The sequence below is a fragment of the Piliocolobus tephrosceles genome, chromosome 7 (genome assembly GCF_002776525.5).
Source record: "Piliocolobus tephrosceles isolate RC106 chromosome 7, ASM277652v3, whole genome shotgun sequence".
NCBI lineage: Eukaryota > Metazoa > Chordata > Mammalia > Primates > Cercopithecidae > Piliocolobus > Piliocolobus tephrosceles.
In genome coordinates this window covers 100,206,098-100,220,046 of record NC_045440.1, presented here as the reverse complement: position 1 = coordinate 100,220,046, position 13,949 = coordinate 100,206,098, and the positions used below count along the sequence as shown (strand labels likewise).

Genomic DNA, 13,949 nt, shown 5'->3' with positions numbered 1-13,949 from the left:
GGGGGGGGGGGGGGGGGGGGGAACCTGTGTAACCAGTAATTTTATATAAATTAGGTACTGGGCTACTACGGGGCTTTTCTGCACATAGCAGGTTGTCTAACAACCCTGGTCCCTGCCCAAAAATGCCAGCAATGTTAGCCCAATTATGCCAACCAAAATACCTGCACAAACTTCCAAAATGCCAGTCACATCAGAATTTGCCCACTTCCACTGAGAGCTACTAAATTAACTACCCTCTATTCACTTACTTCCTTTTCCAATGCAAGACCTCACACAAAATTAAGACTTGCCTATATGGTAAAGTGTTTAAGGGCTTTCACTATTGTAATACCTAACCTTGTTTTTAGACTCTCCCTTAATCACCTAGCCTTGTTTCCACATGAATAGGCTCTCCCTTAGCTGAGAAAGCCAGATGGACCCCTTTCTGCTCCTTCATTTACAAGGCTTCAAGGACTCCTTACCCACCCCGCTTCCTCAAGGAGTTAACTTGTGTAAGCAGACTCTCAACATATCAAAGAGTCCAATTAACTGATAAGGTACTGAAGCAAGCAATGTAAGGAGTTCCCAGGATTTTGCTCAAAAGATAACACAACAAAGCCTTGAGTTTGTGTCTGGCAGAGCCCCCATATAAAACATCTTAGGAAAGATTTAGAGCCCCTGCACCTGGAAACTGTTTGTTTCTCTGTAACCATTTATCTTTTTAACTTTTTTACATGTTTTTACTTCTGTAGAATTGTTGCAACTGAGCTCCCCTCCCCTTCCTAACCCGAAGTATAAAAGAAAATCAGGCCCCTTCCTGGGGCAGAGAGAATTTTGAGCGTTAGCCATCTCTCGGTCGCTGGCTAATAAAGGACTCTTAAATTCGTCTCAGAGTGTGACGTTTCTCTAACTCGCTCGCGTACAACACTACGGAGTTTGAAAGATGTGGGTTCAAATTCCTTCTTTATACTTTGTAGTTACACAATCTTAGGAAAATTACTTTCTCACTTTCAGCCTCTTCCTCTACAAGTTGCTGTGAGAATTAAACATTATATACAGGCCAGGTGGGATGGCTTATGCCTGTAATCCCAGCACTATGGGAGGCCAAGGCACTTGAGGCCAGGAGTTCAAGACCAGCCTGGCGTACATAGTGAAACCCCATCTCTACTAAAAAATACAAAAATGAGGCCTGGCGCGGTGGCTCACGCCTGTAATCCCAACACTTTGGGAGGCCGAGGCGGGCGGATCATGAGGTCAGGAGATGGAAACCATTCTGGCTAACACGGTGAGACCCCATCTCTACTAGAAACACAAAAAATTAGCCTGGCATGGTGGCAGGCACCTGTAGTCCCAGCTACTCGAGAGGCTGAGGCAGGAGAATGGCGTGAACTCGGGAGGCGGAGCTTGCAGTGATCCGAGAGATCGTGCCACTGCACTCCAGAGCAAGAAACAGAGCAAGACTCCATTTCAAACAATAATAATAATAATACAAAAATGAGCCACATGTGATGGCATGCGCTTGTAAGCCCAGCTGAGGCTGAGGCACAAGAATCCTTTGAACCCAGGAGGTGGAGGTTGCGGTGAGCCAAGATCACGCCACTGCACTCCAGCCTGAGAGATAGAGTGAAACTCTGTCTCAAAATAAAAAAATAAACAAACATATACATACTGTACGTGGTTTTGGCTTTGCAAAATGCATATACACAACTCACTTAGCATGGGGCTTTATGCTAACTAAATGCTCAGTTTATAGTAGCTATTATTCTTAAATAATAAATGAAATAGCAGGGATTGATGCCATTTCACTGTCTACACTAATTTCAACTAAATGAAAGACAACTATATCTACACGCAAAAACATTTTTCAAATTACACAGTATGAAGGAAGTAAATGGAGTTCTGCAGAACTGGTTGGCTAGTGAAGCACAAGATTCAGATCAGTCTGCATTAAAAGCCATTCCAAATATTCCACAAAACAACTTAGTTAACCTACTGTTACCTGCTTGAATCAGAACTCACCAGCAACACTAGACAAGAACACCATCGGAACTCTAGCTCCCCTCAGGATCAGAATGGGCCAAGAAAAGGTTGGTGCTGGAGGATTAGGATAACCTTGGGAACATCCCTGAGCTTTGGGTCCAGATTTAAAAATGAGCAAATCAAACTAGCAGTGGTCTAACAGCAAAAGGGAATGAATATAGGATGCATCTTTATGAAGTCTGAGGACTTAGTTTAAAAGTTTCCAGAGGCCTGGTGTGGTGGCTCACACCTATAATCCCAGTGCTTTGGGAGGCCAAGGCGGGGGGATTGCTTGAGCTCAGGAGTTAGAAACCAACCTGAGCAACATAGTGAGAACTCATCTCTACAAAAAAATCAAAAAATAAGCTGGGCATGGTTATGTGCTTGTGGTCCCACCTACTCAGGAGGCTGAAGTGGGAAGATGGTTTGAGACAGGGAGGTCAAGGCTGCAGTGAGTGAGCCTTGATCACACTACTGCACTCCAGCCTGGGTGACAGAGCAAGACCCTGTCTCAAAAAAAAAAAAAAAAAAAAGTTTCCAGAAGGAATCTTAACTCTTACCTTCACCTTCAAGTCAGGTTTGTCAAAACTTTAATAAGCACTAAATATGTGCTGCCTTTATAAAAATATTTTCCCCAAATCTTCAAATAAAATGGATACGTTATATTTTCTGACACAGCTTAGTCTCCCCTGATTGGCCAGACACAACCTTTGGTGTTAGTTAGTTCCCAGTTTGAGAACCTGGGAACTAACTAGATGATGTCTATTTTCTTCTAGATCTAAAAAGTTGGTGATTCAGACTTGATATAAAATCTGCCTTAAGAATAAAGGTACCTTATTTCACAAGAAATATTTTACACAACTTAAATCATTTGTAATGCTCCAAGGTAGCTTCTTATTTAAAAACTTAAATGGTGAATTATTTTGTAAATAAAAAGCATCTCTTAATTATCTAGTTTAATCAAATTTAGCAAATTTTTGGGCACCTACCATGTGCCTAATAGTTTCAGGCTGTGTATAATACCAAAGTAGAATAAGAATTTTGTCATCTTAGGCAGCATTAAGAACTTGATGTGGCAGGCATTATTCTACATGACTTATTCATTTAATTCTCACAACTCTGTGGTCACTAGTATTATTCCCATCTTATAAATGAAGAAATTGAAGCACAGAGATGCTATATACCAGCCCATGGCTACTAAGCTTGTGATTGCGCTGAGATTCAAACCAGGCAGTCTGACTCTATCCACTATTCTTCTTCTTTTTTTTTTTCTGCCCCTTCCCTCTCCAATCCGCTATTCTTGAAACACATAACAATTAGAAAATAGGATCTCATATAATAAAATACTAAATTATGCGGTACAGCACAATAGGAAACAGGAGAAGGGAAAGAAAAAAAATGTGGCTGGGCGTGATGGTTACACTGCACTTTGGGAGACTGAGGCAGGAGAACTGCTTGAGCCCCGGAGTTGGAGACCAGCCTGGCCAACATGAAGAAGCCCTGTCTCCACAGAAAATACAAAAATTAGCCGGCATGCACCTGTAATCCCAACTACTTGAGAGCTGAGGCTGAAGGATCACTTCAGCCCAGGAAGTCAAGGTTTCAGTGAGCCAAGATCATGCCACTGCACTCCAGCCGGGGTGACAGAGTGAGATCCTGTCTTGAAAGAAAGAAAAGAAAGAAAAAGAAAAGGAAAGGAAGGAAAGAAGAAAAAGAAAAAATATGTGAATTGATAGGAAAAGTCAAAGAGAAAATAGGCTTTCAGTTAGCTGGAATTTGCATAGATGAGGAAGAAAGAGTATTCAGGAATCTATTGTGTGAATACAGGAGGACTCTAGTGGGAAGAGGGAGTAGATGACAATGAAACTTGAATAGGCAAGGGGAGGCCAGATTGAAAGGTCTTTTATTCCAGGCCCCAAACCAGTGAAAAAGATCAGAGGGTTCCTGAGCCGGAAGTAGGAAGGCCAAAACCTAAGCAGTATGTAGGACAAAATGAAAGGGAATAAAGGAGATTTTCTTATATTATCTTTAAGAAGCAGGGAAAGCAGAGATTTTACCTTTTTTTTTTTTTTTAACTGTTGCGTTCCTAGCATCTAGCAGAGTGCCTTACACAAAGTAGGGACTCATTATATATCTGTGAGTGCCCGCATAAATGAAGAAATGAAGCGTACTAACAATGCAAACATTAACAGGATAAGAAATATTCAGCCAAGTACCATCCCTTCTGACACAACAGAACACTCATAAGGGATGGGGGCCATTCCAGATCACTATCTTTCTTTCTGAAATGATACCCCAATCACTAGGGCTCTGTTCAGGTAGTGACCTTGTAAAGCCCTAGGAGCACCCTAGAGAAGGGAACACGGGAGGAGCAGGAAAGGGAACACGGGAGGACCAACGCCCAGATCTCGGCGTGGTCGCCTGAATGACCCATCTTAGTCCTTTGGGGTTGCAGAAGAGGGGATGCAAGTCCATCCCAGGACGGCCTCCGCCCGGCGGGGCAATGAAAGGAAATGACTGACGTAGGGGGCTCGAGCGCAGGGGCCGAAGGAGATTCGACACCAGGAAGAGGGGCCCCGGGCATAGGCAGCAAGGAAAGAAGTGGTCAGCGGAGTCTGAGGGAGAAAAGATGAAGAGGGGAGACGGGCGCCGGGCGGGGACCACCACAAACAGTCCCCCCGACACTCACAGCCCTGGAAGGCACGAGCCCCTCACGACCAACCTGCCAGACGCTCTGAGGACTTCCCGGGTCAGAATGACAAGCCTCCACGGCAGTCCCCACCGAGCCAAAGCGCCTGGCGAGCGCGCTGGAGAGCGCATGCGCCAGACCGGGCGCTTCCTCCACGTGGCCTGGAGCGTCGCCGAAACTACAATTCCCAGAATGACGCGCGAGCCCGCCCCCAGCAGGCGCTGTCGGGCAGAGGCGCTGCTAGGGTTGGTCAGTCCCACCAGAAGCCAGCAGGGCTGGTGTTGGGGCTTCTTCTTCTGAAGGGGTTGCAAGAGGGAAGACTTAGCCATGTCGTCCTTGATCAAAAGGGTGATCAGCACCGCGAAAGCTCCAGGGGCCATTGGACCCTACAGGTAACGAGGCTGGTGGGAGCAGTGACGGCCCGGGGCGTGTGGCTTCGGGGATTCGGGCCCGGTTGGGGTCCCTCCGGGTCAGAACCCCAGCGAACACGCAATGAAATTGAGCCTGGAAAGGGGCAACGCACCCGAAGACCCACAGAGAGTTGGGAGCCACGATGGGCCCGGGAACCTGTACTCGACGGGATTTTGCTCGTTCTGGGGCTGCCTCGCTGCGGAACCCAGCCTGCCAGACAGCTGTCCCCGGTTAGAAGTCTTCAGACCCTGTGTTTTTTGGGGGAAGGGGGTAGTTTTTGTTTTCTTGGTAACAGCTTTATTGAGATATAATTCACGTACCATAAGATTCACCCCCTTTAACATGTACAATTCAGTGGCTTTGACCATACTCACAGTTATGCAGCCATCACCACTTTCTTCAGAACCATTTTCATCACCCCAAAAATAAATCCCATCCCCATTAGCATTCACTTCCCACTCTCCTCTGCCCCCCCACCCCCACCCCCGGCCCCTGACAATCTACTTGCATCTTCATGAATTTGCTGATTGTGGACATTTCCTATAAATTTAATCATAAAACATGTGGTCCTTTATGACCAACTTCTTTCATTAGCTTCATACTTGGTCTACCCCTCTCTCAATTGAAAAGACCCCCATCAACAGCTCCCTCCTTTAAACCTCCTGCTGTGAGAAAAGGCACTGAGATGTAGCAGAACAGAAATTATTACAGAAAACTTGGAAATAAAATGCAATGGGAGTAAGAGGGCAAGTGAGGTAGGAAGTAAAGGAGAAAAAAGACAAATTGATTTTAACTTGGGGTGGAAGAGGAAACAGAGCCCTCCCTCAATTGAGAAGAGCCCTGTCAACAGATGTGGTTGTCTCTTCTGTGGAGAGCTGAGTTCCTTTAACAGAAATGCTTAGCAAATCCCTGCACATCTACGCAAGCCACTGGTTTCTACAACATATGGAAATGCGTTGTAATGTTTATCAATTCATTGCCCATTCTTATTTCCCACTACTAAATACAAATCGTAGCAAACATTATTTTCTAAGACTGTGCCAACATACTGTAGCTAAATATATGTATACTGGCCAGAAAGTCTAACCTGTTTTTGTTTCCACTTGTGCTTTTGTTTCCACTTGTCAGAAGTGCTTTTAAATGGAAAAGTTAATTTTATTTTTAAGCTTCATATTCTTTTTTTTTTTTGAGCCAGAGTCTCGCTCTGTCGCCCAGGCTGGAATGCAATGGTACCATCTTGGCTCACTGCAAGCTCCGCCTCCCGGGTTCACGACATTCTCCTGCCTCAGCCTCCCGAGTAGCTGGGACTACAGGCGCCCGCCACCTCGCCCGGCTAGTTTTTTGTATTTTTTTAGTAGAGACGGGGTTTCACCGGGTTAGCCAGGGTGGTCTTGATCTCCCGACCTCGTGATCCGCCCGTCTCGGCCTCCCAAAGTGCTGGGATTACAGGCTTGAGCCACCGCACCCGGCCCCCTACTTCATATTCTTAAAATGTCTCAGCTTTAAAACTATTGGATCTAATCGTATGCATTGTTGGATACTTTCTTTTTCTAAGATAATTTTTTGTTTATTTTTAATTCTTCACTAAATTATACTTTGTAACCCTTTTTCAATTTTTTTCTATTTAAAATACAGTTTATAGTATCTGCTCACTGTTAAAGAACCAAAATGGGAAAACTTCTACAGCTGAAACATTTGAACTCTTACAGATGTGCATTGAATGCCTACTATATGCCAAGCACTTAGGAGTACAAAAATGTATGAAGACAACCCAGTGTGAAAAACATTAATATATATGGGGAAAAGAAAAATGAACATTTTAATTTAGCACATGCTCTATGCCAGGCACCATGACAACCACCTTCTCTTAAGTCCCATCCCCATTTTACAAAAAGAAAACTGAAGCTCAAAGTCAAGGTCAGAGAGTCTACAAGTGACATTTTGATTTGAAGTCAAGCCCTAGCTCCCTCCTTTAAACCTACTGCTGTGAGAAAAGACACTGAGATGTGGCAGAACAGGAATTATTATAGAAAACTTGGAAATAAAATGCAGTGAGAGTGAGAGGGCAAGTGGGGTAGAGAGTAAAGCAGAAAAAAGACAAATTGATTTTAACTTGGGGTGGAAGAGGAAAAAGAAGATTTAGGAAGGTTCCTTGTGAGAGGTAGTCCTTTGGTTTTGAAGGTTGGTTTTGTCATTTATAGTAGTGTTGTAAAGTTTGATTTTTAAATTTATTAAGGATTTCAACAGGAAGTCATTGAGTGAAGGGCATGGAGGTAGAAGTCAGGTAGAGGGAATGGCTTGAGTGAGGGCATGGAGGTAGAAGAATGCATGGTATAAAGATTTTGGGGAGAAAGTTTTCATAATTCAAGTGCCACTTCTATCTTTTTTGTTTGTTTGCCAAATCTGTATATCACTTATAATTTACTTAACCTATTTCTTTGAGATTGCTAACTTCATTTTATTTAACAAGTTAATTGAAAAGGGAAACTTTACAACAGTACGTGAAATAGAAAACATTTCAATAGAAAGTAATAGTAAAAAAAAAACTCAATTTTAAAAAAGGTGTTATTAAATTTTAGCTAGACTAGACATTACAGTTGGTTCAAAATCTGAGGCCTGCTCTCACTTTGTTAAGAGTGAGGTTTCTTTAGCCCGGTACTATGTCTCACGCCTATAATCCCAGCACTGTGGGAGGCCAAGGTGAGAGGATTGCTTGAGGTCAGGAGTTCAAGACCAGCCCGGGCAACATAGTGAAACCCCATCTCTATTTAAAAAAAAAAAAGTTTAATTAAAAACTTTCAATTGATGTTTTAATTTGTTTTCTAAAGATGATTTTTTTTTCTCCTTAATGTAATCAAATGGGTAGAATCATCATTGCTAACATTTACTGATGCTTACACAGCAGCATCGGGCACTATTCTTCTTTTTTTTTTTTTGAGACAGAGTCTCGCTCTGTTGCCCAGGCTAGAGTGCAGTGGCACAATCTCGGCTCACTGCAACCTCCACCCCACAGATTCAAGTGATTCTCATGTCTCAGCCTTCCAAGTAGCTGGGATTATAGGCATGTGCCACCACACCTGGCTAATTTTTGTATTTTTAGTAGAGACAGGGTTTCACTGTGTTGGTCAGGCTGGTATTGAACTCCTGACCTAAAGTGATCCACCTACATTGGCTTTCCAAAGTGCTGGGATTACAGGTGTCAGCCACCACGCCTGGTCAGCACCAGGCATGGTTCTAAGTGATTTATATGCATGGTTATATTATAGTCCCCATTTTTCAGATGAAGAAACTGATGTGTGCAAAATTAAATAATTTGCCAAAAGTTACACCACTAAAAAGTGATGTAACAAAATTTGAATTTAGGAAATGGGTACTAGAGCCTAGTCTTAATCATTTACTTTGTTGTCCCTGGTGTAGATTGAAAAAAAAATTGGAAAAGGAGTCATTTTCTTACTATGTTTTACTGTGTATGACTGACTCCTTTGAGAATACTGATTAAGAGTTGGACTTTGGATTTGAATTTTTGTTTTGCCTCTTTTTAATTATATAACCTTGCAGAGTGACTTAACCTCTCTTAGTTTGCTTCTTTGTCTTCTAAATGGGCATAAATAATACCACTTGATAAGATTATTGTGGGAATTAAATAAAAGTGACCAATAAAAATTAGATTTTGGCTGGGCGCAGTGGCTCACGCCTGTAATCCCAGCACTTTGGGAGGCAGAGGCAGGTGGATCACATGGTCAGGAGTTCAAGACCAGCCTGGCCAAGATGGTGGAACCCCATCTCTACTAAAAATAAAAAAATAAAAAAAAAATTAGCTGGGCATGGTGGCGTATGCCTGTAATCCCAGCTACTCGGGAGGCTGAGGCAGAGAATTGCTTCAACCCGGAAGGCAGAGGTTGTGGTTAGCGGAGGTCACGTCACTGCACTCCATCCTGGGCTACAGAGCGAGACTCTGTCTAAAAAAAAATAAAAAAGAGAGAGAGAGAGATTTTAGCAGGATACAGGTTGTGGTGGTTTCCAATACTAAATGGAAGAATATAAACTTTATTTTGTATATAATGAGGAACAATCAAATATGTTTTTTTGTTGTGGTTGTGTGTTTGTATGTGTGTGTGTTGAGACAGTGTCTCACTCTGTTACCCAGGCTGGAGCCAGGATCATGGCTTATTGCCGCTTCAACCTCCTGGGCTCAAGCCATTCTCCCACCTCAGCTTCCGAAGTAGCTGGGACTACAGGCCCAAGTCACCATGCCCGGATAATTTTTGTATTTTTTGTAGAGCTGGGGTTTCACCACGTTGCCCAGGCTAAATGTTTTTAAACAAGGTGGAACATGATCAGATCTTTTAAGAAGATAATTCTGATAGTAATTCCGATAGAAATTTGGAGGTTAAGAGAGTGAGAATAGTTAGGGAATATTGTAAGTGAAAATTTGTAATCTTTTTTCTCCTTCTGCCCTAATGTCTTTCTCTCAATCACACAGTAGTAGTATTTTGAAAAACACTTTTACCTTCAAACAAGAGGGACACAACCAAATCAAAGTGATTATTAGAGACACTTTGTCCTAGAGCCTGCTAAAGAGTATACCCCTTCCTTGACCTATTTAGAGATACTCTGTGGACTTTGTTCAAGAAGGAAAGCATAACAGTAATGTTGACTTGAAGGTGAGTGGGAGTCAACTGTCTTTATAAAGCTGAAAGCAAAAGAGAAGGGAATCATCGTATGAATGTGCCAATATGACAAGAAAAAAAAGCCACCAACCAGCTTCGTGGTGTGGAGACTTCCAGGACATTGTGCCTCTTGTGCACTAGGTGACTAGAAATTGTGCTTATTTTCAATAGTTAATGTTTAAGAAAAAACCAAACTCCAACTAACTACTTATATTCTGATAAAGTTAATTGGACATGTTTTAGGAACCTTTTGGAAACAAGAGTTTTTGTGCATAGTGAGTACACTTTTTGAGAATCCTGGGTCCTCTCCAGGAAGAATTCAAATGTGTTGAACTTTCAGTCTCTGGCATTGGAATGGATGGGGTGTTGTCACTAATTAGCCAATCAACTCCACACATTTCAGGAATACTTCCAGACAGAACCTTGAAAGATTTCAACATTGCATTGCTTTGCATTGCGCATATTGCACACTGTCCTCATAATTATGAATTTTTGAAGCGGTAGCCCGTGTGGCATAGACTATGATGTGAGAATTATTAGAACGCTTTTGAAAGTGTGATTACCCTTTAACCTGGAAGTAGAACAATGCACTTTTAAATTTTCTGAAGTCCAGCCACTTGTCTTTGGATAGTAGGATTCTTATGCTCAGAAAGTGTCAACTAGACAATTATTCTTATGAACAAACCTCTTTAGATCTATAAGAGATAACTCACATAGCTCAGATGGACTCAGCTCCAGTGCTTACTTTTTATATTTTGAAAATAAAAGAGTTTCGGCCGGGCGCGGTGGCTCAAGCCTGTAATCCCAGCACTTTGGGAGGCCGAGACGGGCGGATCACGAGGTCAGGAGATCGAGACCATCCTGGCTAACACTGTGAAACCCCGTCTCTACTAAAAAATACAAAAAACTAGCCGGGCGAGGTGGCGGGCGCCTGTAGTCCCAGCTACTCGGGAGGCTGAGGCAGGAGAATGGCGTAAACCCGGGAGGCGGAGCTTGCAGTGAGCTGAGATCCGGCCACTGCACTCCAGCCCGGGCAACAGAGCGAGACTCTGTCTCAAAAAAAAAAAGAAAGAAAGAAAGAAAGAAAGAAAATAAAAGAGTTTCTTTTTACTATCATGAAGTTTCTGATAAATAATAATGCATATGGTCTTAAAGTGTGTTTCAGATATGGGGAAAGTTGAAGGCACTTTGCACAGGACCTAGGGCAGATGGCCTAATTCTACACAGGACAGTTAATGAAAAACAGTGTTACTGATGGTACTATTTAACCCGAGAAAAGATTACAAATTAACAAACTCAGTAGTTATCTATTTGTGGACCAGTGTGAAAGCCAGATAGCTGAGAAAACTTTCTAGACTTTATAAATCATGTTACCAAGTTTAAACATACCTCCTTAGCTCTCTCCAAAGCATTTGCTATAAGTCGACAGATCCTGCTAAAAAGACATTCACTGACAACCAAAATTGTTTATGCTACTAAGTGGTTAAAGGGCAAAACATCAGCAAGTAGTTATAGTGTACCTACTGTATGCAAGGAATCACCTACACCCTACAGAGCTACAGAGACGTGGTAAGACATTACCCCGAACTCAAGGAGTTTAGAGTCTAAGATACCTTGGGAGATAGGATAATAACAGGATGAGTTACAACACAAGGCAGGATCCTGTACATAGTATAAGGAAGATACGACCAGAGCACTCCTGGGATCCAGGAGAAAGAAAAGCTTAGTTACTTTGGGAAAGTGTGTGTGTGTGTGTGTGTGTGTGTGTGTGTGTGTTTAGTGTAGTTTTATTTATAACAAAATATTGGAAGTAATGGTGACTAATTAAATAAAGTCTATCCATATTGTAAAACATACGTAGCTGTTTCAAAAAATGAGGAAGCACTCTACATATACTTATGGAAAGATCTTCATGATATTCTGTTGAGTGAAAAAAACAAAGTGTACAAGAATGTTTAATATACCATATTTTATGTAAAAGAAGAGAGAAAATATGTATTTATTTTGGTTATCTGTTCTTTAAAGAAACTGGATGAATACCTAAAGAAGAACAATGGTTCTGGGCTGGGAACTGAGCACATAGGGAACAAGAATGGAAGAAAGACTTTTCACTGCAATTCTTTGTATATGTTCTGGATTTTTGAACCATATGAACTCCTATTCAAAAATAAATTATAAAGGAAAACAAAAGATGTGGTCAAGAAGACCAGGGAAAACTTCATGAAATAAAAGAGGAAAGTTTGGAGCATGTTGGAAGATGGAAGAATAGGGAACTAAAAGAAGAGGATTAAAATGAGACTATCTTGGCCGGGCGCGGTGGCTCAAGCCTGTAATCCCAGCACTTTGGGAGGCCGAGACGGGCGGATCACGAGGTCAGGAGATCGAGACCATCCTGGCTAACATGGTGAAACCCCGTCTCTACTAAAAACTACAAAAAACTAGCTGGGCGAGGTGGTGGCACCTGTAGTCCCAGCTACTCGGGAGGCTGAGGCAGGAGAATGGCGTGAACCCGGGAGGCGGAGCTTGCAGTGAGCTGAGATCCGGCCACAGCACTCCAGCCTGGGTGACAGAGCGAGACTCCGTCTCAAAAAATAAATAAATAAATAAATAAATAAAATGAGACTATCTTAAATTTATAAATAAGCATGGAAATTTTAAAACAAATTTCACTTTTTTTTCTTTCTTTTTTTTTTTTTTTTTTTTTTTTTGATACAGAGTCTTCCTCTGTCACCCAGGCTGGAGTGTAGTAATGCAATCTTGGCTCACTACAACCTCCACCTCCCAGGTTCAAGTGATTCTCATGCCTCAGCCTCCCAAGTAGCTGGAATTACAGGTGTGCACCACCACTGGCTAAGTTTTGTGTTTTTTAATAGAGACAGGATTTCCCCATGTTGGCAAGGCTGGCCTTGAACTGCTGACCTCAAGTGATCTGCCCGCCTCAGCCTCCCAAAGTGCTGGGATTATAGGTGTGAGCCACCATGCCCTACCACATTTCACTTCTAAATTAAAATTACATTAAGGTTTCTTTCTTCAACATCTTAAAAAAACAGACAGGCTTTCTTCATCCCAAAACTAATATGATTCCTATAAAAAGTGGACTTGTTTGGCTTTTTTTCGGGTATCAATGTATTGTATTCTTTTTCCTGTGATTTTATCCTACTTCTGAAATTTAACATCTTCATAACAGAAAAAGTCAGTTACAGAAGTAAGCACTTTACAGAAATGAAGTTGTATTAGTTCGTTTTCACACTGCTATAAAGATGCAACCCAAGTATTTATAAAGAAAAGAGGCTTAATTGACTCACTGTTCCGCATGGCTGGGGAGACCTCAAGAAACTCACAATAATGGCGGAAGGGGAAGAGGCACATCATATATGATGGCAGGCAGGAGAGAGAGAGTGTGTGTAGGAGGAACTGTCAGACACTTATAAAACTGTTAGATCACATGAGAACTCACTATCATGAGAATAGCATGGGGGAAACTGCCCCCATGACTACTTATGTTTTTAAAAGTGCTCTTGAAATTGCGTTTTTTTGCTTTACAGCTATATTGAGGTATAAGTTACTTATAAAAGTTACCCATTTTAATGGCTGGGTGTGGTGGCCCACAACTGTAATCCCAGCACTTTGGGAGGCTGAGGTGGGTGGATCACCTGAGGTCAAGAGTTCAAGACCAGCCTGGCCAACATGGCAAAACCGCATCTCTACTAAAAATGCAAAAATTAGCTGGGTGTGGTGGCTCACGCCTGTAATCCCAGCTACTTGGGAGGCTGAGGCAGGAGAATTGTTTGAACCCGGAGGCGGAGGTTGCAGTGAGCCAAGATTGTGCCACTGCACTCCAGCCTGGGTGACAGAGTGAGACTCCATCTCAAAACAACAAGTTACCCATTTTAATTAAGTTACTCACATAGTGTGCCATGAGTTTTTGCAAATGTATAGAATCATACATCCAAATAGTCAAACTTTAGAACATTTCCATCACTCCCAAAAAATTCTCTTGTACCCATTTATGATCACCCCTGGCCCCAGACAATAGTTAATCATCTGCTGCTGCTATTGTCCTTTCTAAGATTTCATTTAAGTGAAATAAGACAATATATGGTCCTTTGTTGGATCTATCAGTGGGTGCATGTGTGTGCATCTTCCATTTTTGCTATAAATAATGCTATTCTGAACATTCA

At 42.2% G+C, this 13,949-nt stretch overlaps 2 protein-coding genes across 3 annotated transcripts in view; one reads left to right on the top strand and one right to left on the bottom strand.

The window, feature by feature from the left end:
• The window catches only part of LOC111520901 (ribonucleases P/MRP protein subunit POP1), a 44,025-nt gene extending 39,207 nt beyond the window's left edge, over window positions 1-4,818 (bottom strand). For both annotated transcript variants that reach the window (XM_026454942.1, XM_023184013.1), the window contains exon 1: window positions 4,721-4,818. The gene's annotated coding sequence lies outside the window, so the exon portion shown is untranslated. The remainder of the gene's footprint in view (window positions 1-4,720) is intronic.
• Window positions 4,819-4,871: 53 nt separating this feature from the next.
• LOC111520910 (2-iminobutanoate/2-iminopropanoate deaminase) overlaps window positions 4,872-13,949 on the top strand; it is an 18,022-nt gene continuing 8,944 nt past the window's right edge. Inside the window, exon 1 of the mRNA XM_026454940.1 lies at window positions 4,872-5,079. Within this exon, the coding sequence (XP_026310725.1) occupies window positions 5,015-5,079 (65 nt within the window). The 5' untranslated portion in view covers window positions 4,872-5,014. The remainder of the gene's footprint in view (window positions 5,080-13,949) is intronic.